This window comes from Jaculus jaculus, chromosome 11 (genome assembly GCF_020740685.1).
Source record: "Jaculus jaculus isolate mJacJac1 chromosome 11, mJacJac1.mat.Y.cur, whole genome shotgun sequence".
Classification (NCBI taxonomy): Eukaryota; Metazoa; Chordata; class Mammalia; order Rodentia; family Dipodidae; genus Jaculus; species Jaculus jaculus.
The window spans coordinates 14,310,772-14,337,027 of record NC_059112.1 but is presented as its reverse complement, the minus strand read 5'-3'; the positions used below and the strand labels follow the sequence as shown (position 1 = coordinate 14,337,027).

The following is a 26,256-nucleotide window of genomic DNA, read 5'->3' as shown; positions in this document are numbered from 1 at the left end:
GTCCACCTGGTGTTGGCCAGGAGGTGATGTCCAGTCTCTACTCATGTCATGTTTTCCCTCCTGCCATCATGGAACTTCCCCTCGAGTCTTAAACCAAAATAATCCCCCCCCCCCCCCTGCACAAGTTGCTTTTGGTCAGGTGCTTTGTGCCAGAAACACACTGGATAAAAGCAATACTGTGTTTTATTCCTCCTCTTGGCCAGTATTCAACATTGCCAGTTTTGTGCCTGTTTAAAGAATTCCTTGCTAAACAAATAACAGGTGATTAGCATAATGTAAACATGCTGGTGGTTTTTATCCAGGCCCGTGATGGATGATAACTTGTTTCATTTCTGAAGCCTGCCTTTGGCCTGGAGAATGGATCGCACCGTGGTGCAGAGAAACAAGTTTTCGTTTTCGTTTGCACTATGATTTAATAAAAATAATAGCCTACGTATGGATTTGTGACTAACCTTACGGAACACGATCCCATATTAATTGGCTTTCTATAACCCTTGATTTCAGAGGAGAAAGCAGGTTAGGCTGTGCATGTGTATATCTGAGCCGGTGTGTAACTGGAAAATTAGCCTTTTGGAGAGGAGGAATTAAATTGCCCCAGGTGGCTTTGTTCGGAACCACGGTTCCCAGGAGCCCAGCATGCCATTCCCAATTAATCCTCTGGCACTGCAGATACGTCCTTACTGTTGGGAGCTCTCTGGAGAAATGCTAGTGTGTGCCTCCAAGGGTTAAAGAAAACCAGGTCACGTGCAGATGACATGCAATGTGTGGCTCGCAGATGGGACTCTTGGCTCTGGGCCAGGGTTCACCCATGAATCTTTTATTGATCCTTTGGCATAATCTGGAATGCTATTAGCACTATCAAATTATTTGAAATCTCCACAGCATTTGGTCCTGACCATTTAAGTTTAATTCACAGTGAAATTTGGACTCAAGTGACGTACTTCTTTAACTTTTTGTTGACAGCTTCCATTCATATAGACGGTATACTAGGATCCTAATCCTCCCCCCAAAGCCTCCTCTACTGAATCCCTTCTTTCCAACTAGTTTCTTTTCTATTTTTATGTTTTACTTGTGGTTTCTTGAGGTAGGGTCTCACTGTAGCCCAGGCTGACTTGGAACTCGCTATGTAGTCTCAGGGTGGCCTCAAACTCACGGCGATCCTCCTACCTCTGCCTCCCGAGTGCTGTGATTAAAGGCACACGCCACCACACCCGGCTCAGTTTTTATTTTTATTGAAGTCTTCCTGAAATATTTTATATTCAAGCAATCTTCCCCCATGTCGTCTGTACCCAGATAATAAGCACAGAAGGGTGAAAGAAAGCCCAAGGGCAAATTCCCTTTTCTCCTCATGCTCAAGTGCTTTGGGACCTGGTGTTGTGTATCCTACATAACCTCACGAGTCCCTTCAGGACTTTGGGGGGGCATCCTTTTGGATAACAACTTTGGGGGTGAAGTTCCAAGTGAGATTGACATACTCCGACTTGATTTTACTTCTAACGATAATAATACATGTGAATAAAATAGAATGGTATCCTGGTGGTCTCTTTCAGTCATTGGACAGAAAAAGAGAATGGGATGGGCTGGGGATGTAGCTCACTTGGTTGGAGTATTTGCCCAGTGTGCATGCATGAAGACTAGGGTGTGAGCCCCTAGTACCACGTAAGCTGGGCATGGAGGCACATTTTATAATCCCAGCACTTGGAAGGTGGAGGCAGGAGGATCCGAAGTTCAGGATTTTCTCAGGTACACAGTGAATTCAAGGTTAGCCTGAGTTCCATGAGACGCCGTCTCTTAAAAGACAACAGCATACATTAGCATGATGTAAGTATGGTGACTCATTAGGAAATACCACTGTGAAATGTTCTTTAATGTTTCTTCTGTAGTAACTGTTAACGCCCGGTACTGCAGAGCCCTTGGAATGCATTTTCATGGTTTCCCCATCATGACTGTCTTTCGATATGGTCCTGTAATGTGAAGGGGTTCTAGAAACAGCCTTGTCACAGTGCTTTATTGCTCCTCTTTCACTAGTGTATAATGAATGCTAATATGGAGAAGTTAATTGCTGCTATTTTTAATTTAGGAAAGATTGTGAATGTAAATTATATGCTAATCTTTTGATTATTTTTTTCCCTTCCCTTTCTGAAACCAGCAGATGAAACCCCAGGTAAGACGCAATAGCTGGCATCGGGGTGACTTCGATTATGAACGCCAGGAAACATTGACTATCAGCTCGGCAAGAGTTAATGATTCTGGAGTGTTCATGTGTTATGCCAATAATACTTTTGGATCAGCAAATGTCACAACAACCTTGAAAGTAGTAGGTAAATATCTCTATGGGAATGTATAAATTTCTGGCAGTGGTGAAAGAAGAAATTACTAGATAGTTTCCTTTTTATGTAAATGCAATTCCAAGAACAGATTCTTCGAATTTATTATCACTGAATGAATGAATATTATCCCTGTGGCCTTTTGTAAGTAGAACACAAAAGCAGATTCTACCAGTTTAGCCAAACAAAACATAAGTTGGAATTTTTTTTTTCCCCTCTCTCAGATTCTAGTCCTTGCTGAATGGCTTGAGTTTAGAAATAATTGGAGATACTCTTCCATCAGGCATCATGGATGCATAGAGCCTGGAGAATTTCTCTCAGTCTTTTGGTAGGGTTCCTCTACCTTCTGGATAAATTTTGACGCCAGTTCATTTGTGATCTAGGCTGAATTGGGCTTCTCCTGCCTTGTCATTTTCCTTCCCTTTGCTCTGTTCTGTGACCTTCAGATTATAGTTGAGGCCTTCAGGAAGGAAAGTCACTTAGGCATAAGACATGGGTTCTAGAGCGTGTCAACTGAACAAGGCTACCTGCCCTTAACCTCACCATCTCTAGAATGCACAGCAGATTCAGGATTATTTTCCCCACTCTAGATTTTTCACCAAGTGCTTACTTCTTAAATATCTACTGAAAGAGAAACGCCATAGTGGACTTTTTTTTTTGACATTTTTGGTTAAGAACAATGATAATATTGTTATAATTAATTTCATTTGTGTCCCCCCTTTTTGGTCTTTGGAGCATTGCTGAATTTCGTATTTTTTCTGCATTTACTTTTTTTTCATGTTTTCCAACTTTGTTGAGGAATAAGTAAAGTATATATGTATATATATGTACACACATATATATGCACACTATATATATACAAACTATATATATATATACACACACACGTACATGTGTATGTCTCATGCCTTTTTTATTTTTACTTATTTTTTATTAAAAAAGAGAGAGAGAATGGGTACACCAGGGCCTCTAGCCACTGCCCACAAACTCCAGATGCATGCACCACCTTGTGCATCTGGCTTACATGGGGCCTAGAGAATCAAACCTAGGTCCTTTGACTTTGTAGGCAAGCGCCTTAACTGCTAAGCCATCTCTCCTGCCCATTTCATGCCTTTTTTGTTTGTGTGATTGTTTTGAGGTAGGGTCTCACTGTAGCTCAGTCTAACCTGGAATTCACTATGTAATCTCAGGGCAGCCTCGAACTCACAGCGACCTTCCTACCTCTGCCTCTCAAGCGCTGGGATTAAAGGTGTGCGCCACCACGCCTGGCTCATTTCATGCCTCTTAATGCCTCCATGCTCTCAGTGCTTGAGGTTGATTACGCACCTATAGTGATGGAATTCATCAGCCTGAGCAAGAATAAAACAGGGCAGTGTTTGTTTTCATCTGTTTCCCTCACCCGAATTTCAAATAATTTATGTTGCCGAGCTCTGGGATTTGTCCCGCATAAAATCTTGGTGCTAATGCCTAAGTTCGAATGGAAAGTCTCTTCGCCAGACGGTACCCAGAAGAGACACTTGTAATTATAGAGTCAGCGCACAGCCCGGGTACTACTGGGTCCCTAAATGTAATCGTGTGCCAATTATTAATTCGAATAGAGGCCTATGCTTTTATAACGTTAAACTCCACAAGCCCTAATTTGCTAAGTTGATTAGGGAGCATGTTGATAGATCATCTTCAGCTCCAGAAAGCAATTAGTAAGGGTGGTCTGAGCAGACTGTTATATGTAATCGGATTTTTTAAAAATCCATTCATCGGTTTCCAAGAATTCGAAACGTGTGACTGGAAGGCTGGTGGCGGTGAAATCTGAGTCTGGGTTGACATTGTTCCAGGACTGGCTTGTAGTGGGGACGAGGACAAAAGCCATGTTTTAGGGACCGGGGATTATGATTTGGGTACAGCATGAGACAATGGAGAAAATGATGCTGGGTCCATATTGCATCCTGACCTGTTATGTCTGTTTCTTTCTTCCTTTTTTAAAAAATATTTTATGTATTTATTTGAGAGAGAGAGATATACAGAGGAAGAGGCAGAGAGAGAGAGAGAGACAGAGAGAGAAAGAAAATGGGCACACCAGGGCCTCCAGCCACTGCAAACAAACTCCAGATGCGTGCATCCTTTGTGCATCTGCCTTATGTGGGTCCTGGGGACTCAAACCAGGGTCCTTAAGCTTCATAGACAAACACCTTAACCACTAAGCGATTTCCCCAGCCCATGTGTTTCTTTAATAGTCTGTTTTAAAAAAGAATTATATTCCAGTTGTGACGCAATGTGATGTTCTAGAGACATATACAGATAATAAACGATGGCTGTAATGATAAAAGTGAACATACCTGTCATCTCTCATAGTCTTTCTGTCTCTCTATTATCTCTGTGTATCAGTCATCTGTCAATCATTCATCTACCTATCATCAATCAGCTGTCTCCTGTATCACATACCTATCATCTGTCTGTCTGTCTGTCTTTGGAGCAGTAAGAACCTGACTGTGTTTTGAGATGGGGAGCCCTGGTACTTAAGGTTTCTGTTGCACCCTAATTGAATGTCCCTGCACTTCCTGTCTGAGGAAACACAGCCTTGAAGTCCCACAGCTATGCAGAGAAGAAAATGCAGGTTACATGGACGTCTCATGCATAGTTTGGGTGTTATTTCATGTTAATTTACCGTTGGTTCATAATGCAGAAGTGCTTTAAAAAATTAAGCTTTAAGCCGGGTGTGATGGTGCACGCCTTTAATCCCAGCACTCGGGAGACAGAGGTAGGAGGATTGCCATGAGTTCGAGGCCACCCTGAGACTCCATAGTGAATTCCAGGTCAGCCTGAGCTAGACTGAGACCCTACCACCAAAAAAAAAAAAAGAAAGAGCTTTAAAGCCAGGCACGGTGGCATACACCTTCAATCCCAGCACGCGGGAGGCAGAGGCAGGATGATTTCTGTGAGTTCAAGGCCATCCTGAGACTACATAGTGAATTCCAGGCCAGCCTGAGCTAGAGCAAGACCCTACCTTGAACCACCCCCCCCCCCAAAAAAAGGTGAACTTTATAACAACTCAGGTTAGGATTTTTGTTGTTGTTCAAATTCCTAAGTTAGACTTCTAATAATTTTTAATTTACACAAGTTGAAAGCTCTATTTCATTACAAAACATAGCCCTGTTGTGTTAGCCTTTCATTGCTGTGTCAAAATACGTGAAATAACAATGAAAAAGAGGAAAGATTTAGCTCAGCTCACGACGTCAGAGGTTTCAGGTCTGTGTGCCTGAAGCAAGGCTGACCCATGGTGGACAGCAAGCAGCCAGGGAGGAGAGCGAGGGAGGCAGGAAAGGGCCAGGGACACGATCTACCTTCATCTTCGCCAAATAGGCCTTACCTCCTGATAGTCCACTTGTGGATTAACCAAGGCACTAATCCATGCATGAAGTTAGAGCCCTTATGATTCAGTTGCTTTCACTTCTTAAAGCCCATCACTCGTCACCCAGCCCTTTACACACGAGCCTTTGGGAGAGACTCTTCACCTAACACCCATGTTGAGCTAACCAGACCACAGAACACACGGGCAACTTACATATTTTTATTGTAACTATGAGACGGATATTGTCCAAAATATCTGGAGTATTTTTCATTGTGTACTATCCTGATTTTACAGCCTTAAGAAAGGACATTTACCCTCTTAAAGCTTGGTGTGGTGGCGTGTATGCATGTGACCCCCGCACTTGGAAAGACAGCGGGAGGATTGTGATGAGCAAACCTGGGCTCAAAACCCCATCTCAAAAACCAAAAGCAACCCAAAAACCTTAACTGTCATAATTAGTGACAGGGACTATGTAATTTATGGCTTTGTGATCAGGACAGAACCAGTTTGTGTTTTTTTTGTTTTGTTTTGTTTTTGTTTTGTTGTTTTGCTTTGTTTTTGTTTTTCAAGGTAGGGTTTCATGCTAGTCCAGGCTGACCTAGAATTCACTATGTAGTCTCATAGTGGCCTCAAACTCCAGGCAATCCTCTTACCTCTGCCTCTTGAGTGTGGGATTAAAGATGTGCATCACCACACCCAGCTTCAGTTTTTTAATCTTTCTAGTGTTCATTTTGGTTGGGTTTCCATTCTCACAGGGAAAAAAATTACATTTTTAATTGGTCCAATAGGGCTGGAGAGATGGCTCAGTGGCTTCCCTGCAAAGCCTAATCTCATAACCTGAGTTCCATTCCTCAGCACCCATGCCAGATGCACATGCCACTGTGCATCTGGAGTTCATGAGAGGCCCTGAGCCGCCCATTCTCTATTTTGTCTCTCCTCTCTCTCTGCTTGCAAGTAAATGAATTAAAATACTGTAATTAATTGGTCCAATGGGTAAAGGGTAGTTGGACTGTGGTTTTGATTCTGAACCTATAGGAAACTAAAGAGCGGTAAATCTATAACCACCTCTTGTGGGATGTAGGTATATTTACATGGATAACACTCTAGTTAGTGAATGGTAATTGAAAACTTTGTAAGTAATTAAAAAGCTTTGGAAAAGAAAGAGGAATGACTAAAAACTCTTCCTTAAGCCTGTTGCTTCGATAGAGCCATTTTAAGAATTTTTTTTGGTGTGTTGCTTATATTTTTGTATGTGAGTTTTAAATTTATGTACAATTTTATTCCCACTCTTTCACTTAAAACGTGTAGAGACTTTAAAAAACAAAAAAAAAAGAGGCCGGTCTTGGCTTCTGTCCTGCCTGTGTTCCAATCTAGACTTTACTACATGACTTTTAATCTGGATAGAAATTTCACCTATCAATTAGGGGTTACATATTCTATCTATAAATTAGAAGTTATCAATCTGGAACTTTTTCTCCATCTATAAGTTAGAGGCTATTGCTGTATGTTTCAGAATTGTTGCAAGAGTAAATGTCGTGATTAAATAAAATGTATGCTAACGTGTCTAAGGCAGTTTTTTGGTTTTGTTTTTTGTTTGCTTTTTGAGGGTAGGGTCTTAATAGAGCCCAGGCTGACCTGGAATTCACTGTTTAATCTCAGGGTGGCCTGGAACTCACAATCCTCCTACCTCTGCCTCCCGAGTGCTGAGATTAAAGGCATGCGCCACCACGCCCAGCTCCCAAGGCAGTTTTTGACACAGAATAACCATCCCATAAGCGGGGCCATAAAAATAACCTTGGCAATTAGTTTATTGCTCTTTTTCAAGTTCCTCCTCCTCCTTATTGTGTAACCATTTGTAAGGCTGAATCATTTATTTAACCAGTTTTCTGTCACTTGACAAAATTATGAGCATGAATGTGGTATATCTTCTCTTTGTGCCTCTCCACCCTATTTTATGAAGCATTCTCAAATGGAAACTACAGAATTAGATTTAAAAATAGATAATTTTGAAAAAAAAATCTATATCGCTAACTGGTTTCAGAAAGAACTGCGCCAGTTCTACTTTTATCACACTTGCAAGATTCTTGAGTTTATTTTAAATTAGTTTTGCTATTTTTAATAAGTGGAAAGTACTGTCATAGTTTAATTACTCGTTCAGCTAAGCATTCTTTCTCCTGCCGTCAAATACCTGCTTCTCCATCACCTTCATCTTTGCTCTGTCCACGTTTAAAACTGGTCACAGGGTCACGCTTGCTCTTAAGAATAGGTTGTTTTTAGCCGGGCGTGGTGATGCGTACCTTTCATCCCAGCGCTCGGGAGGCAGAGGTAGGAGGATCACCGTGAGTTCGAGGCCACCCTGAGACTACAGAGTGCATTCCAGGTCAGCCTGGGCTAGAGTGAGACCCTACCTTGAGAAACCAACAGAAGGGGGGAAAAAAAAAGAATGGCTTGTTTTTTTTTTTTTCATTGCCTGTGCCCCCGCCTCCCCTCCAAAGTTAGTGATTGATCCGTGACTCAGGGAGAAGTCTGGCTTCATTGTTGAGGTGCTGTCTAACTTCTCAGTGATGTGCGCCACGGGGAGAGGTCCCAAGTTCCTCTCCAGGCACAAGATAGCCTTCCTGTAGCTTCTTTGTCACACAGGAAGGCTTGTTCCTGTCTTAATGACCCTTTATTTTTCACCTGATCCTGTGGTACTTTGGGGGTTTGGGTGTGGCCCAGTTAGTCCAAATCCCCATAAAACTCTCAGCCCTCCAGGCATGTGGTTGTGGCCAACCTCTGAGATGGCCGAAGATCTTTCTGAGACTCGCTCATGAGAAGCCAAAGAGCCACCTAAGACGTGACCCAGCTCGCGCGCGCGCCTCCTCTTTCTTGCTCCCTAGAAACCCCATCTCTGTCATCCTAAGGTTGTGCTTTCGCCAAACACCTGTGAAGAGTGCTTTCTGTCTTGCTCTGTTACATTCAGATAAAGGATTTATTCACGTCGTCTCCACGACAAACACCACAGTATTTGTAAATGACGGAGACAACATCGATCTGATGGTTGAGTACGAAGCGTACCCCAGCCCGGAGCACCAGCAGTGGACCTACATGAACAGAACCTCCTCGAACAAGTGGGACAGCTACGCCAAGTCCGGGAACGAAAGCAGTATCAGGTGAGAAAGGGACCTTGACCCCAACAACCTCCATGTGCCCCTCTTTGCCACTGGCCTTTCCAGATCCTGATTCTGGAAGCATCCCTGGGGGTCCGGGGGGTGGGGTGGGGGGTGGGGCGCCGCCTCTTGAGTTCCAACCCTGAGATTCCACCTTCCTCTATGTTTCCAGTGTTAAACACACATCAGTTTCTGCCTCCGTTTCTCATTTGGGAAGTGGGCGTTAAGTTCCCTAGCAGCAGAGCGTGAGATGGGGGTTCAGAGGCAAGAGGGGAGGTCTGCACAGAGGAGAGGTGCGTGGGAGGGGAGCAGAGGAAAGGACCGAGGCAGGCTGCCGGGCAGGTGACCTCAGTTAGGGCTTTTGTACCTGGCTGGAAGGTGACCCTTGGGAAAAGGTTGTAGGCACGAGGTGTGCTTAGGTGCGCCCAAAGCAAGGGCCCATGGGGAACAGGCCTGCTGAGGAGGCACAGGACAGGTCCCTACCCTGCAGGTGGACACGGGAGAGTTTGAGCAGGCAGAAGGTGGGTCAGTGTGAGTGGACTGTGCGCTGGGCAGAGTGAAGGGAACGGGCAAGGCCACTGGAGATGGTGGGTTTGATCATGAGTGGATCTGTCCACACCGCAGCCCCCATTCGTGACTTGCTAAAAGATGATGCGCTGCTCAGTGTATTCCTGGCCCTAGAATCCCTACAGAACAGCAAAGACCAGAGCAGCCTCAGGGGAGGGAGGGGACAACTTTGGGGCCAAAGGAGAACCTGGCAATGGGGATACTGACAGAGAAACAACTTGGGAGTGGCACACGCCTTTAACCCCAGCACTCACGAGGCAAAGGTAGGAGGATCACTGAGCTTGCCACCAGCCTGGGACTGCAGACTGAGTTCTAGATTAGCCTGGGCTAGAGTGAGACCGTACCCCCCTGCCCCACCCCACCCCAGTAAAAAATAAAAAGAAGAAGCAGCAAGCTGAAGTTGCAGTGTGACTCATGGTCAAACCAGAAGGGTCCCCGTGGTGGTGGGTGTGTGTATGGTACCATCTTGAGGTTTTTCCAGGTAGGAATGTGTGAGTTAAGCAAGCCAGGTGAGTTCAGGACATCACAGAGGGAAGCTGTAGAAAGACCCGTGGTCAGAGAGGGAAGCGTGAAGATAGCCCGAGGTGGTGGCCTGAATGTTTAGCTAGTCTCTCTGCATTGTGCTCTCACCAGGACAGTCCTTTGTCCCAAATTGTGGGTGTCTCTGTGTATTTCGTTAACATTGAATTCATGTTTTTCTACTAAATTGGCATCTCTTTCCTGATAGCAGCTGAGAAAGACGTGCCCTCTGGGGTACGCTATTTACACAAGCTTGATGTGTTGTCGTTATTTTTTATTTTTTTGTAGATATGTGAGTGAACTTCATCTAACAAGATTGAAAGGGACCGAAGGAGGCACTTACACGTTCCTGGCGTCCAACGCTGATGTCAGTGCTTCCGTGACATTTGATGTTTATGTGAACAGTGAGTAAAACACGGGGCTCCTTATCTTCTTGTCATGTGTTATTGCATGCTGAGCTCGGGTGTGGAGCTCTGTGACAGCTGCTGAGCCGCGTCCCTTGTGTGCTATGTAAATAATGTTTCATGATAATTTTGACCTTAACAAAGACCTCATGGTTTGGTGGTTAGAAGAGAAACCGATTCCTTGCCCGACATTTCAGTGACCGCATGACCTTGCAAAAGTGGTGCAGATTCTGGGGGGCTGCCTTTAAAGTAAACAGAGGAGCCATAGAAGAGGAAGGTTAGAGTTGTTTTGAGGGACAGTGTGTTTATATTTTTTGTAAAATATTTTATTTATTTATTAAAGAAAAAGAGAAAGGCAGGTAGGTAGAGAATAGAAGCACCAGGGCCTGTAGCCACTGCAAACAAATTCCAGATGCATGCGCCACCTTGCACATCTGGCTTGCATAGATACTAGGGAATTGAACCTGGGTTCTTAGGCTTCGCAGCCAAACACCTTAACTGCTAAGCCATTTCTCCAGTCTCAAGAGCGTATTCTTAACAGTGATTCTACTGTTGAGCCAGATGTTAACAGGAGCTGGGTTTTAAAATATTTTATTTATTTATTTGGGGGAGAGAGAGGGAGAGAATGAGCACGATGGGGCCTCCAGCCACTGCAAAAAAAAAAAAAAAAAAAATCATCCAAACACATGCACCACCTTGTGCATATGGGTACTGGGGAATCGAACCCTGATCCTGAGGCTTCACGGGCAAGTGCCTTAACCGCTGAGCCATCTGTCCAGCCCAGGAGCTGGGTTTTAGTGTTGGGTTGGGTGAGAGAGGCCTTCCAACCCTGACATGATTTTTCTTTGTACCGATCAATGCGTTTTTTCCATCCCATGATACCAGTTGTTTTTAGTTGGTTCTCCTGTTAAGATCAATGGAAGATCGATTGGTCCTTCCTGGGCACCTTGGGAGTGCTGTGGGAGCAGGCACCAGGTGGTTTGGGTGGGGAGGGGATATTGCTGTGGTTGTGAGAACCAAAGTCCTTCACTGCTGCGTCCCCGACTCCCACCTCTTTAAGTTCTTAGAAAATGTCTCCCCAGGGATAGAGACCAAGCTGTCAGGAGCTCTTCACTATAGCGTCCATGCAGCGCCAAGGCTTCCTTCTGGCACCAACCTATATTGGTAAGGAAGGGCAGATGGGTGCCTACCACGCCACACCCACCAGAGACCAGAAGGGAGGAAGAATTAACCTGACCCCCCATGGCTGGGAGAGCATGGCACTGGGGTTCAGTCCATGAGAGTGGGGAACTTAGGGCCCGTTACCGTGATGGCTGATAGGAAGTAGAGAGCCCAGGTGAGCAGCAGACTGGCCCAAAGGTGCCCCAGCCTCTAAAACCATGCCGCCGGGGGGGGGGGGGGGGGACGGGGGGGGGGGGACGGACGGACGGGACACCAAGTAGTCAAACACGTGAGCCCGGGACCATTTCAGGTTCAAAAGTAACACTCCCCTAAAGAACTGCTTGGGAATTGGGCACTTTCTCTGTGTGTTGGGCTACAGGAAGGATTGTGGGGACAGAGGCAGGGAGCCCCTGGAGGAGCTTGCCTTACAGTGGTTTTACGTAACACCCAGCTCAGCCAGGATGGTGGTTCGGGAAGTACGATCCACTTGTAACGGAAGAAAAGAAACATCAAGTTAGTAACACTCAGTGCAGGTGTTTGATTGCTAATCTAGTTCACTTGTATTGGCACTTCCAAAAGTCGGCTTCCTGGGCTGGAGAGATGGCTTAGCAGTTAAGGCGCTTGCGTGCAAAGGCTGAGGCATGTTTGACTCTCCCAGCCTCACGTAAGCCAGGCTGACAAGGTGATACAAGCGTGCAAGGTCGCACAGGTGCACAAGGTGACACAATTCTCTCTGACTCACTTTTTCTCCCTATCATAAAAGGGGGTGGCAGTCTGCTGCACTAGCTTCAAGAAAACGTAAAGAGAAATAAAAAGTGTGCTTTCTGAATGAAATGTTAATATGAGTTTAGATAAAGAAGACCACATGCTTATAATTAAACACTTAAAAAAAAATCCTGGTCTTCCCAGAATCTTTCCTATATGGGCGTACATTATATTCCTCCTAGGAAGGGGCTATGGGAGGAAGTGAATCATTCCAAACTCTTTTTGACTACAGCACTCTCCCTTTCCAAGGGAAATGTTAATTAATATTTCAGTTCCCCAGAACAGTTTTGATTATTTGATATCTCATTGGCCCTCAATTCAAATATTTCTAGATTAATTCAGATGTTAATCAGAGGAGCTTAGTATATTACACACGGGCAAAATTACCTACTTCTGAAAAAATCTTAATATTCAACTAATTTAAGAGATGTCTGTAGGCAAATCAGTCTCTTTGCAAGTGTAATATGCAAATCGTTCAGAAAAAGAAATAATAACTTTATGCGGAGTGCAGGACGCCTTCCCAACTTCTCCCTACCCAAGAGTCTCCCAATGCATTATGGAGCCATGCTCCTGGAAAACCCAGCAAGACTCAGTTACTAGAAAGACGAGCTAAGGAAGCAGGCGTGTGGCATACAAGCCTGAGCTTGTGATGGGACTCTGCAGCAGGATGAAGCATTTTGCTACACTGTCCTTGGGAAGCTGCTTCCTGGTTCCCATACCTGTCCCTCTCTTACCGGCGGCAGCAGATGCTGGGAGAAACACACTTCCCTTATTGGGGAGTAGCTCGGCAGTGGGATATTTTCTAAAACCCAGTTAATTCCTTGCCTGGTCCCTCTGGGCCATAGGGCCACTCAGATGTCTTTATTTTTTTTTTCCTTCCCCCTTTCCAGTGTGTGATCTGCCACTCGGTCATGAGACATTTCTGACTTTTCTTGGTCATAAGATATTGCTGACTTTTCGTGGGCCAGGGGAGCGGAATGACCATCCTTTGGGGTCACGTCTGCTGAGGGAGCTCCACTGACTTCAGCAATGATCCCTCCCTGGCCGGAGATCTGTTGCTGGAATCTGGCACCTTGCTCGGTCAGTCAGCACTCACCCTGCCTTTGAGGCGCCCCTGTTCTATCATCCTGGGGGGTCCCAGGAGGCTGAAGCCCACTCTGCCCTCTGAGACCTTCTCTTCAGGAAGTCTTTCCATTCACATCAGGTTGTTGCAAACTCTGAACTGAGAAGAGGCCTTCATGCATGTCCTTCCTTCACTCATTGCGCTTAGGAGTGGCGGTTGACATCTCTGTGTGAACTCCTGCGGCACATGTACTGGTTGCTTTGTGTTGGTATATAGCCAACTCTTGTTTCTTCCCTGTTTGGTTTGAAAAACACTATCGTTGACAGTCTTAGGGATATTTCACACTGAACTTGAAAATCAGGAGCTAAAAGTGGACCTGGAGAGATGGTTAAGTGTACTTCCTGAGCATGCACAAAGGCCTGAAGGGGCCGGAGACTGCCCAAGTTCAAATCTCCAGATCCCACATAAAGCAGCTGGGCCCCCACAGGCCTGGAATCCCAGTTCCGCAGGGACCCCCAAATCGTCAAAGCCTCACAGGCTCCGGCGTTAGTGTAAGATGACTCCAGCTAAAAACAAAATCTGATGCAAGAGCCACGGAGTGGGACGCCCGATGGCCCTCTCCTGTCGCCGTGGGATCCCTGCCGCAGGGAGAGTACGGGGCACTTCAAGGGCAGAGTCATAAACCACACACCAAGCCAGGTGTGGTGGCGCACGCCTTTAAGCCCAGCACTCTGGGAGGCAGAGGTAAGAGGAATGCCGTGAGTTCGAGGCCATCCTGAGACTACATAGTGAATTCTAGGTCAGCCTGAGCTAGAGCGAGACCCTACCTCGAAAAATAAATAAATAAACCACACACACACACACACACCCCTAAAATCATTTAAAAATGTTAAAACATTTGCAACATTTTGTGTTTATTGTTGACATTATTATGTGTAATTCTGCATTTCCCCCCCTGTAAATAAGCTTAAGCCTCAAGGGAGAAAGGAATTAGATTTCACAGAAAGTAGAATTAATAAAAGTCAAGATAATCAATGTGTGGGGGCAACGCAGAAACCCAGGCTGCTTAGGTACACAGAAGCGTAGTTGTTTCATAGAATGAGTTGTAGAAAAGGCCTTGGTTTGGAAGGGTTACATGTTGGGTTGTTGAAACTATTGTTTTGAAAATTCCACATACGGATTTCAGCATATTAAGTGTGGGGGTAAGGGGCTAATCCTGTATGTGGGAGACTTGGAGCTTTCATTACAAAAATGCTGTGATTCTTCTCATTGAATTTGTGTTCCTGTAATTACATTTGGACTTGCTTATCCAAAGTGTAGGTAGAGGTCAGATTCTTAGCTCTAAAAAGTTTGACATCCTTTGTTGAAAATGAAGATTGAGAGGAAAATACATTCTCAAAAGCTTAAAACTTAACCCCAGAGTGTTTTATTTAATGGGGACATTTTTTTTTCCAGATTCCATAAGTATTAGAACAAAAATTACATTGCCCAAGATGCTACGGTAGGCTTTGCTTATGGTCTCTACTCACAACATAGGTCCATACAGTTAGGATTTTACCAGACTCGAGGCAAATAAAATGCTAGATTATGTACCTAAAACTGAATTCATTCATTTGGCTTCCCCTCCCAATAATTTTTGGATAGAATAACATATTTTTCTAGTGGTAAATGGTAGTCTGTGAAGTTAATATTCTACCAATTTATTTTGATTTTTAATTTCAATACCCATGTGATTCCTGAAGTTACTTGTGTAATTAAAGAAATTATGTTTTATATGATAAGTCAGTTGTTTCAAAATCTGGCCATGGTGATTGCATCCCTCCCACCCAGCACTTGGGAGGCTGAGATGGGAGGATCACTGTGAGCTTGAGGTCAGCCTCTGCCACTTGGCCAGCCCTAGGTCAGCCTGGGCTAGAGTGAGAGCCTGCCTCAAAAAAAAAAAAAAAAAAAAAATTTGGGCCAGAGAGATGCCTCAGCAAGTTAAGGCACTTGCCCACAAAGTCTAAGGACCTAGGTTCGATTCCCCAGTACCTCTGTAAAGCCAGAAGCACAACGTGGCACATGTGCCTATAGTTTGTTTGCAGTGAGTGGAGAGAGGACCTGGTGTGTGTCCATTTTCTCTCTCTTTCTCTCATTCTTTCTCAAATAAAATACGTATTGTTGTTTTAATCCAGTGATCTTAAAATGCTGCTTCAAACATTATCTGAGAGCATTTCCAAATTAGTGTTAGGAATTTAGAGACAGTGGTATTAAATCGGGCTTTCTCCAGTGTTAAAGGTATTTATTACCTTTGGGGCAAGACCTCTGCCACCAAGGAGGAGGTCTGCCGAGGTCCAGAGCTAGAGGGAGACAGGAAGGCTCTTCATCATTGTGCCAGCAATGGAGAACTAGTTAGACTATAGGAACTGGAAACCCACATGACCATTGGCCTGTACCAAATTAACTTTCAGATGTCACCAACTTCACTCCATTCCTGGGAGGCTATTAACGGGCCGAGAAACAATGAAAGGAAATGCTAAATAGCGAATTATTTCTAAATCACTACATCATATAATTAATATCCTGCCTGCCATTTGCTATTTATAGATCCTGCAGTATGCCAAAATCAGCTATGGGCATACATCACCCAGAATGTATCCCCTTGATGAACGACTTCCCCTTTTGACCACATTTCCTGCTGTTTGCGTACTTGGGTTCGTTGCTAAATCCCATTCCAGGTGGCTGAAATGTCACACTACGTGCGCGCTGGCCTTCCAGTGAGGCACACGGGTGGCCCGTTTGCCAAGAGCGAAGGTAGACCTTGTCAAGCCAGCCGTGTAGATGGCCTCCGACTGCCTGCCAGCCATCTGGGCTGCCCACCTGGCTGGAATCTCAGGGTCTTTGACCAGGGCGAATGCGAGGATGGCCACCTGTCTTCAAGGACTGACCGCACAGTTAGGGGGCCTAGGACAGGTATGCCCTTGAAAATGATCCTCATGGGACAAGGATGGCTACTAGAAGAACTCGGCCTCTTTGCGAAATGGGAGATATTCTTCAGTTTCACCTGCTGGTGTCCATTTTCCTTTTCTTTTGGGGAACCCAACAGGGAGGCTGGGCTCTTGCACCCCGACATTTGTGTGTGTGTGCAAGGCATGGGCTTTGCCTCTGCACTCCTAGCATCTATTTGCATTTAAAAAAGGGAGGCGGAGGTAAGAGGATCGCTGTGCGTTCGAGACCACCCCGAGACTACATAATGAATTCTGGGTCAGCCTGGGCTGCAGCAAGACCCTACCTCGTAAGGAAAAAAAAAAAGGGGGGGGGGACAAGGGCCTAGAGATGGCTCAGTGGTTAAGGTGCTTGCCTACAAAGCCCAATAACCTGGGTTTGATTCCCCAGTACCCACATAAAGCCAGAGGCACAAAGTGGCACATGTGTCTGCAATTGGTTCGCACTGTGGAGATCCTGGTGGGCTCATATTCTCTCTCTCACTCTTTCTTTGCTTAAAAAGAAATAAAAATATTTGGGGGAGAAAAGGTTAAGTTCTTCCAAGTCTTTGAGTGTTCAAACCATACTTGTATTTAAAATCCTCAGTACCGTTCTCTGTGGAGGTTTTGCTTGAGAGATTCCTCACCATCTAATGATTCTGTGAGGCTTAATCCTGTATTGGGTAATTGGAATTTGTAATTCACAGGAGTCATTCTGGGGGGAGGGGACTGAGGAACTAGCTCAGTCAGTAAAGTGCTTGCTATGTAAGCATGAAGACCTGAGTCCCATCCCCAGAATTCACGTAAAATGCTGGCGTGGCAAGTGGGGTGTGGTGGTGTACGCCTCTAATCCCAGCACCCAGGAGGCAGAGGTAGGAGGATCGCCATGAGTTCGAAGCCACCCTGAGACTACATAGTGAATTCCAGGTCAGCGTGGGCTAGACTGAGACCCAAACAACTACAAAAAGCTGGCATGGTCGCACACACCTGTAATCCCAGCTCTGGGGTGGCAGAGGCAGGCAGATTCTTGGGGTTTGGTGGTCTTGTAGTTTAGCCCACTTTGTGAGTCCCAGGCCAGTACCAAGACCCTGGTACACGCCTTTAACCCCAGCACTTGGGAGGCAGCGGTAGGAAGATCATCATGAGTTTGAGGCTATTCTGAGAATACATAGTGATTTCTAGATCAGCCTGGGCTAGAGAGAAGACCACTGTACCTCAAAAAACAGCACAAAACAAAAATCCTGGCTCAAAAAAAGGTGTTCATTATTGTTTCTGAGGATGATACCTGAGGTTGTCCTGAGGCCTGTGCGCGTGTACATAAGTGTACACACGTGTTCATGTGCACTCACACAGGTATGGTTTTCTCTTTTCCCCTTCTTTCCTTCCTTCCTTCCTTTTTATTTTGGTTTTTCAAGGTAGGGTCTCCATGTAGTGTCTCCATGTGGTCCCGAAGACATGTCATTTCTGACTTAGGTGTGAGAACTTGCTAAGGGTTGCCAAAGGAACTAGAACATAGCTTGTGTGTGAGTCCTTGTACATAGGTGTTGATGGAAAAAAGTGTTAGGTAAAAGGTAGAAAAGGGGCTGGAGAGATGGCATAGCGGTTAAAGCGCTTGCCTGCAAAGCCTAAGGATCCATGTTCAACTCTCCAGGTCCCATGTGAGCCGGACGCACAAGGTGGCCCACGCATCTGGAGTTCGATTGCAGTGGTGGGGGGCGCTGGCATACCAATTTTCTCTCTCATTCTCATTAAAAAAAAATACAAAAATCTCTCTCCCTCTATCTGTCTTTCTCTCTGTGTCTGTCACTCTCAAATAAATTTAAAAAAAATTAAAAAAACTTTTTTTTTTTTTTAGAAAGGTAGAAGAAAAAACAAATGTATTGAGGTTTAAAAGGCACATTTTAAGTTTTATCTTTTAAGATCCATTTACATGGCTTATTAATATTTGGATGTGATTACATGGTATGTGTGGCAGGTGTGCAGAGGCCTCAGGAGAACATCATGCTTCCCAACTACCAAACCATGTATTTACTTGAGGTGGAGTCTCCTTTGAACCCAGAGCTGTCTTTTTTTAAAAAAAATTATTTGTAAGTAGAGAGACAGGAGAGAGACAGAGACAGAGACAGAGAATGGGTACACCAGAGCCTTTTGCCAATCCACATGAACTCCAGATGCATGTGTCACTTTGTGCAACATGGGTGTTGGGGACCCAAACTCAGTCCTTAGGCTTTGCAGGTAAACACCTTGACCTCTGCGCCATCTCTCCAGCCTCAGTTTCGTGAGCACCAGAGATTCTCTGGTTTCTGCCCCTTATAAGATTACAGTCGCTACACTACTCAGCTTTTTATTTATTTATTTTTTTTGAAGTAGGGTCTCACTGTATATAGCCCAGGCTGAACTGGAATTCAGTCTATAGTCTCAGCCTGGCCTCAAACTCACAGTGATCCTCCTACCTCCTAAATGCTGGGATTAAAGGCATGTGCCACCATGCCCAGCAACACACCCAGCTTTTTTAAATGTGAGTGCCAGGGAATTGATCTCAGAACAAATCGTGATCTCCACTCTGTGTGGCATGTACTCTTCCCCTGAACCATCTCACGATAATAGTAAAATTTTCGTTTGCTGTAATTAATGTCTTTTGTTATATATTCTCTTAGCACTTAGTATTTTTTTAAAATGAGCCTATAGTGCATTCTGTTCTTTTGGTTGTTGAATACATATGTATTAGGAACATCTTTTTGTTTGTTTGATTTTTTGTTTGGTTTTCAAGGTAGGGTCTCACTGTAGCCCAAGCTGACCCAAAACTCACTCTGTAGTCTCAGGGTGGCCTTGAACTCACTACAATTCTCCTACCTCTGCCTTCTGAGTGCTGGGATTAAAAGCGTGCCAGCATTTTTTTTTTGGGGAGGGGGACATCTTTCCATGACATCAGATTGTCTTCCACAGCCTCGTTTTGGTATCTCATTGTGTAAATCTTTCATAATTCCTTTAAGCCTGTGTCTGATGCAATTTTGAAACATCTCAGAGTGAGACAGGACTCTGAAGTGATGTGACTGAGTTTTTAAAGAAGACTGTCAGGCAGTTATTTAAAGTTTATAATTATCTCGTTTAATCTCCTGAGTGACCTTGCCTGAGTGCCTGAAAGTCAATAAAGTCACACCGCGTGCGCTCGCTTGATCTCTCTCTCTACCTCCTCTCTCTCTCTCTCTCTCTCTCTCTCTCTCTCATATGCTCTTGTCTTTTACACAAGCACACAGTGTGTAATGTGTGGACTCTCACAACTACCAGAAAGGAAGGAAACATTCTCAGGGTTTCCTTGTGTGCTAGATAATCCGTGGAAAAATAGTCGACTGTCTTTTTAAAATATTTTTATTTATTTATTTATGGGGGGGAAGCTGATAGCGAGAACGCGCATGCCAAGGCCTCCAGAGACTGCAAACCAACTCCAGATGCATGCGCCACCTTGTGCATCTGGCACCGTGTGGCACTGGGGAATCGAACCTAGGTAGTTGGCTTAAGTGCCTTAACCGCTGAGCCATCGCTCCAGCCCCTACATTCATCTTTTTATAAGCAGTGTACGTTTGACAGCACTTGACGTTGTATTTTCACTGTGTCCTCATAGAGTGAAGATCAGCTTTTGTTTACAAATTGGTTTGGAGAATTCTAAGTGTTTCAATGTTCTAACAATCTTTTTTTTAAAAATATTTTTTGTTTATTTTATTTGTTTATTTGGGAGCTACAGAGGGGGGGGAGGGAGAATGGGCGCACCAGGGCCTCCAGCCACTGCAAATGAACTCCAGACGCGTGCGCCCCCTTGTGCATCTGACTAACGTGGGTCCTGGGGAACTGAGCCTCGAACCTGGGTCCTTAGGCTTCACAGGCAAGCACTTAACTGCTAAGCCACCTCTCCAGCCCTAATAATCTCCTTTTATAAGGAGAATCTGTGGATGTAAGAATGGCTATAAACATTTTTTTAAAATTTTTTTGTTTATTTATTTTGAGAGTGACAGACACAGAGAGAAAGACGGGGGGGGGGGGGGGGGGGGGAGAGAAAGAATGGGCGCGCCAGAGCTTCCAGCCACTGCAAATGAAGTCCAGACGCATCTGGCTAACGTGGTTCCTGGGGAGTCGAGCCTCGAACCAGGGTCCTTAGGTTTCACAGGCAAGCGCTTAACCACTAAGCCATCTCTCCAGCCCCATTTTTCTTTTTTTTTCGTGTGTGTGTGTGTGTGTGTGTGTGTGTGTGTGTTCATAATGGGTTACACATGTGGATGTCAGAAGATAACTTTGGACTTAGTCCTTGCCTTCTACCTTGTTTGAGGTGGCATCTCTCTCTATGTTCTCTAGACTGGCCCACAAGCTTCTGGGAAATCCTATTTTCACCTTCCTTCTCACCGTGGGGTCGCACTGGGATCACAGACACCCGCCAGATCCAGCGTTTGTGTGGGTCCTACGGATCTGGGAGCAGGCCCTCAGATCACACTCAGCTCACACTCAGACCACACTGGCACAACAAGCCCTTTATTCACAAGCCCCAAATAGTTAAAGTGGGGGGAGGGGAATCCTATGTGGAAACCTGCTTTTAATGTAAAACTGGATTCTCTTATACAAAAAACAAAAAAACAAAATGAGTAGCAGTCCAAGGAGATGGTTTGGAGGTGTAAGGCGCTTGCTTTCAAAGCCTGCAAGCTGAGGTTCAACTTTCCAGCCACCCACATAAAGCCAGATGGGCATTTGTTTGCAGGAGCAAGAAACCCTGATTCACTCCCTCAACACCCCTACCCATAAATAAATGGCAAACACACATGTGTATATAAAGATTTGCCTGTAAATATTTTTTTCCCCTAATCGAGTGTTGTTACATTACTGTCTTCATAACACACACACACACACACACACACACACACACACACATTTTAAATTGGTCTTTTGGCGTGTCTTGCTAATTTGGAAGTTTGAATGCTAAACCTTCTAGAGAATATAGTAGCCTACCTGGGCCCATAGGCCTTTTTTAAAAAAAAAAAAAAAATTATTTGTTTATTTGAGAGCAACAGACAGAGAAAGAGAGAGAGAGGGAGAGAGAGAGAATGGGCGCGCCAGGGCTTCCAGCCTCTGCAAACGAACTCCAGATGCGTGCGCCCCCTTGTGCATCTGGCTAACGTGGGTCCTGGGGAATCGAGCCTCGAACCAGGGTCCTTAGGCTTCACAGGCAAGCGATTAACTGCTAAGCCATCTCTCCAGCCCTCCATAGGCCTTTATTGCCCATGTGATTTATGTAGTCTGGCCATTTTTCATATATGTGTTGGGAAAGTGGTAGAAACAAGTTCAGGTGTGTATCCATGTAAACAGATGGGCCTGTCCCCTGAGCTTTCCTGACGGAAGCACCAGGAGTCCCTCCCTGCGGGCCCTCCACTGTATGGAAATTTCTCATTTCACTGGAGCCAGGTGTGTTTTTAAATCCAATTAGCCCCCTTCCTAGATGCATGTGGGGGTCATCTGTGCTTCAGTGAAAATTTAAATTAATCCAGGAATAGGTTTCATAATTTTTGTCTGTGGGCATTGTGTCAATATTTAAATACCTCTGAGTTAATGTAGCAAAATGAATTAGCAACGTCACAGAACAGAAAACAGCATTGTCTGCCACACCTGCGCAAACTGGTAGCTTTGAGATGGGTGTTGCCATCCTCCCTCCCCAGCAACGGGGGTCCTATAAACTGAGCACAGTGGCCCGGGAAGACTTTTATTTTGACTTCATCTTAAGACTGGGGCTCCTTTTGACTGCTCTTGAGAGCAAACTCGGTAGCAAAATTCGTAGCAGACTACAAAAGTGGCTTGTTTGCCCCGTTTTGGATGGCCCATAGGTTAAAAATATTTCTTAGGGACTGGAAAGATGGCGCAGTGGTTAAAGTTGCTTGCTTGCAGGTTTGATTCCCCAGTGGCCCACGTTTAAGCCAGATGCACAAAGTGCCACATGAGTCTAGAGTTCATTTGCAGTAGCTAGAGGCGTTGGTGCCCCTTGTCTGTCTTCCCTATCCCCCTCCCTAGCTTGTGAATAAATACAAATATTTTTTAAAGAATATATTTAAAAAAATATTTATTTGAAAAGAACAGAAAGATAGAGAAAATGGGTGTGCCAGGGCCTTTAACCACTGCAAGTGAACCCCAGATGCATGTGCCACCTATGTACCTGACTTTACATGTGTACTGTGGAACTGAACCCATGTCCTTGGTGCTTTGCAGGCAGGAGCCTTAACAACTAAGCCATCTCTCTAGCCCAAGAATGAATGAAAAAAAAATTTATGTATATATAAATAATTTTTTTTTTTTTTTTTTTTTTTGGTTTTTTGAGGTAGGGTCTCACTATAGCCCAAGCTGACCTGGAATTCACTATGGAGTCTCAGAGTGGCCTCGAACTCACGGCGATCCTCTTACCTCTGCCTCCCGAGTGCTGGGATTAAAGGCGTGTGCCACCATGCCCGGCTTAAGAATATATTTTTAAGTAGGGTTGGGAAAGATTTTATGACATGTTGAGAAGAAAAATCACATTTCAATATCCATAAGTAAAGGGTTTTTTTGTGTGTTTTTTGGGGGGGGTAGGGTCTCACTCGCCCAGGCTGGCTTCAGTCCTCCTACCTCGACCTCCTGTGTGCTGGGATTAAAGGTGTGCTCTACCATGCCAGGTTTCACAAGTCAAGTTGTATGGGAATGCGGGCATGGCCTCTGTTCACGTGACATCTGGCAAAATTCGTTCTCTAGCTGCAAAATGAACCCCAGGGCCACATAGGCCTGGAGTATTTATCTGAGATGTTTACCTTGCTCTTCATAAGGAAAACTTGCTGACTCTTGGTTGGGAATATTACTTCATTAGGTCATATTTTTTTTCTTCTTTGTTGATAATTGTTGCTGTGTTAATGATGTGTGGTCATAGGAGGCCATAATTGAAGTTCTGTTTGTTAGACCAATTCCTGGTTTCAAATTCCCATTTTACCAGTTTCTGGATATGTTGAAGAATGGATAAAATGCAGTCACTATCCAAATATCCAAAATGTCCATTGTGGGGATTTTTCTACCAAATGCAATATTTCCTTTCACTTACAAAACACCAGCTTGGGTGGTTTCTGGCCCCCTGTTTCAGCTGATGACTTCCTTCACAAGTGCAGGGCGGGAAGGTGGGCTCCACCCAGACTCAACCCAGGATGATGACAACTTACTGAAAGTCACTCCTTGTCACTCAGCCCCAGCAAACCCGGAACTGTGAGAACAGAAACTCATCTTCTGGTCGCTCTCCATTCGGTCTTTTCTTGGGGACACAAGTCTGTGTTCTTTGTCCCACTGACAGTGTGGGCAAAAATGCATCTCGGACACTTGGCGAAGGTGGACAGGGAGAGACAAGAGCTCTCCTCCAAAATGCTTCCCTGCACCCCGATGAATGGAAGGAAGACTGACCTCCCCGCCAGCTTCAAGGAAGGAGCCTGTCCTCTCCCAACCCCTTAGCTGCCAGCTCTTGTTATTTGTACTGTGGTCTTAAAATTCATTTTGTTCGTGGACCTGCTGGTGGTGGGAAGGAATGTTTTTCAAGATCACAAATCTGTGGGGCAAATTGGTGCCTGTTTAGGATTTTAATTGCATGAGCAACAAACATATCCTCAGTGCAGCATCTGCCCATTGGCTGATGAGCATTGCTGGGGATACCCGGATGACTGGGGCCACAGTGCTTTGAAAGGAAGAGGCTGCTTTTTTAAAAGTCTGCCCGGGAAATGCATAACTTTAAACACTTAGGCTTATGGAAACCTCCAACTTGGGAGGAATTAGGGAACATGTCATATGGTCTTGTGCTGATTGTGGAATATCTGAGAACCCACAGCTCATACTTAACCTGGAGAATTGCAGGGCATTTTGTATCTTTAGCAGCGAAATGCATATTTAATGCCATATACCCGTGTATCGAGCCACTTATAAAATGCAGATGAACCTGGATTTTCAGTTTCAGGAATCAGATTTCTACCTAGCTTATTCTTTATGCATTAAACGTTTTCCTAATACAACCTGCCACAGACAACCCATTCTGGGCCAGGGTAACAGCCTTTTCAGAATGAGGCAACAGCTCTGGAGACAGGCTGGGACCAGGACGAGGTAAGAGACGGACAACTGTATAGGAAGTGCTCAATCGTAAATGCCTGCGCCTTTAATCCCAGCACTCCGGGAGGCAGAGGTAGGAGGATCACCGTGAGTTCGAGGCCACCCTGAGACTCCATAGAGAATTCCAGGTTAGCCTGAGCTAAAGTGAGACCCTACCTTGGGGGGGGGGAAATAAAAAAGTTTGTTTTGCTGCCCTCTAGACCTGGCCCACATTCAGATTCCTTTAAAGTTCTTTCAAAGGGCATAGTATTGGGGCTGGAGAGATGGCTGAGCGGTTAAGGTGCTTGCCTGCAAAGCCTAACAACCCAGGTTCGATTCCCCACGTGAAGCCAGATGTGCAAAGTGACACGTGCATCTTGTTAGTTTTGTAGCGGCCAGAGGCCCTGCGCACCCCTTCTTCCTCACAGTCTCTCTTTGCTTGCAAATAAATACAGTTAAAAAGGCAGAGTGCTGGGCTGGGCCTGGAGCTGTCTGATGAGGCGTGGGCCAGGAACCTCCTCGGAGCCTCTTCCCTCAGGAAGTCTAGTGCCTACGGAAGAGCTAGGACCTTCCCAGAGGTCAAAAGCGGCTCCTCCCCTCCCCCTCATTAACCAGCCCGCAGGAACAAATAGGCCAGCTGGACTGCAACTTCGCCAGCCCAGTTCTGTAATGATAGAACTGCGACCAGGTGTCACGCTAGAAGGCTTGGATCTTCACGCACTGGTCACCAAAGCGAAGTATAATTGATTATGCGATTTTGAGCTGTTCCAGTTTTTTTAATTAAAAGTGTTTTATAGGCTCATTTTTTGACCACATGTTCACTATCAAATAAAATTAGAAAATAAGTCACAAGGATAAAGTGGTAACTATCTACAGACCTGCTCTCCGAGGTAACCATTATTCATAGCTCAGGGTATCCTTTAAGCCTTTTAAGATTTTATTTTTTTCCCCCTGCTGAGTTAGCATTTAATTGCAATGAAAGTCCATCTTGGCTTGATGGGCATTAGGAAGAGTGAGTGACTGACGGAATGTAGGTAGGCGATGCGGATGGTGAACCTGGTTCCCATTTGACTACCGTCAGGCCTATTCCATAATTATTCTGGTAATTATTTTTAAACAGAGACTTGGCTCTGACACCCAGGCCCTACCTGAACTCACTCTGTAGCCTAGGCTGACCTTGAACTCATGACGAGGCATTTGCTACAGCCTTTTCCTGAGTACTGGGATTATATAGGTGTGCTATGCCCAACTAATTTCAAGAATTGGAAACCGATGTTTAGAATATTATTTCTCTCTCCCTCTCCCTCTCCCTCTCTCTCTCTCTCTCTCTCTCTCTCTCTTTGTGTGTGTGGGGGGGTATGAATGTGTGTACCAGGGCGTCTTGCCCCTGCATTTAAAACTCCACATGCATACGTCACTTTGTGCATCTGGCTTTACGTGGGTGCTGGGGAATCAAATCCCAGACCAGCAGGCTTTGCAAACAAGCGCCTTTAACCACTGACTCATCTCCCCAGCCCCTGAAGTTGTAGAATATTTCAGAGCGACTTCCTCAGACATCTGCTCTTAACCTCATGCGCCTGCTGCGGGCAGACCCTGTGCTGGTAGCAAGATGTGGCTCCCGCCATTGAGAGTGTGTCGTAGGATGGAAAGGGCAGCTTGCCTTAAGAGTCAGGTGCTCCTGAGGGCCCCAGGAATGGGGGTGGGGGGTGAGACCAACCAAACTTGGCTTTAGGAGACATGGCATTGCTCAGAGAAAGATTTGGTGCTTGAGCCAAGTCCAGAGAGACCCACCGAATGGCACTTTCAGTCTCTAGCAAAATAATAGCATTCCCCTGCATTCACTGTTTTTTTTTTTTTTTTGTATTGTGCCCTAC

General features: G+C 45.1%; 1 protein-coding gene across 4 annotated transcripts in view; it reads left to right on the top strand.

Moving 5' to 3' along the window:
- Kit (KIT proto-oncogene, receptor tyrosine kinase) overlaps positions 1-26,256 on the top strand; it is a 112,284-nt gene that overhangs the window by 62,577 nt on the left and 23,451 nt on the right. For 2 of the 4 annotated variants that reach the window (XM_045161687.1, XM_045161685.1), the window contains exons 5-7: positions 2,153-2,321; positions 8,636-8,825; positions 10,197-10,312. In XM_045161687.1, the coding sequence (XP_045017622.1) occupies positions 2,153-2,321; positions 8,636-8,825; positions 10,197-10,312 (475 nt within the window). Of the gene's footprint in view, positions 1-2,149; positions 2,322-8,635; positions 8,826-10,196; positions 10,313-26,256 lie in introns of all 4 variants that reach the window. The other 2 variants (XM_045161686.1, XM_045161683.1) reach the window with 1 other exon arrangement.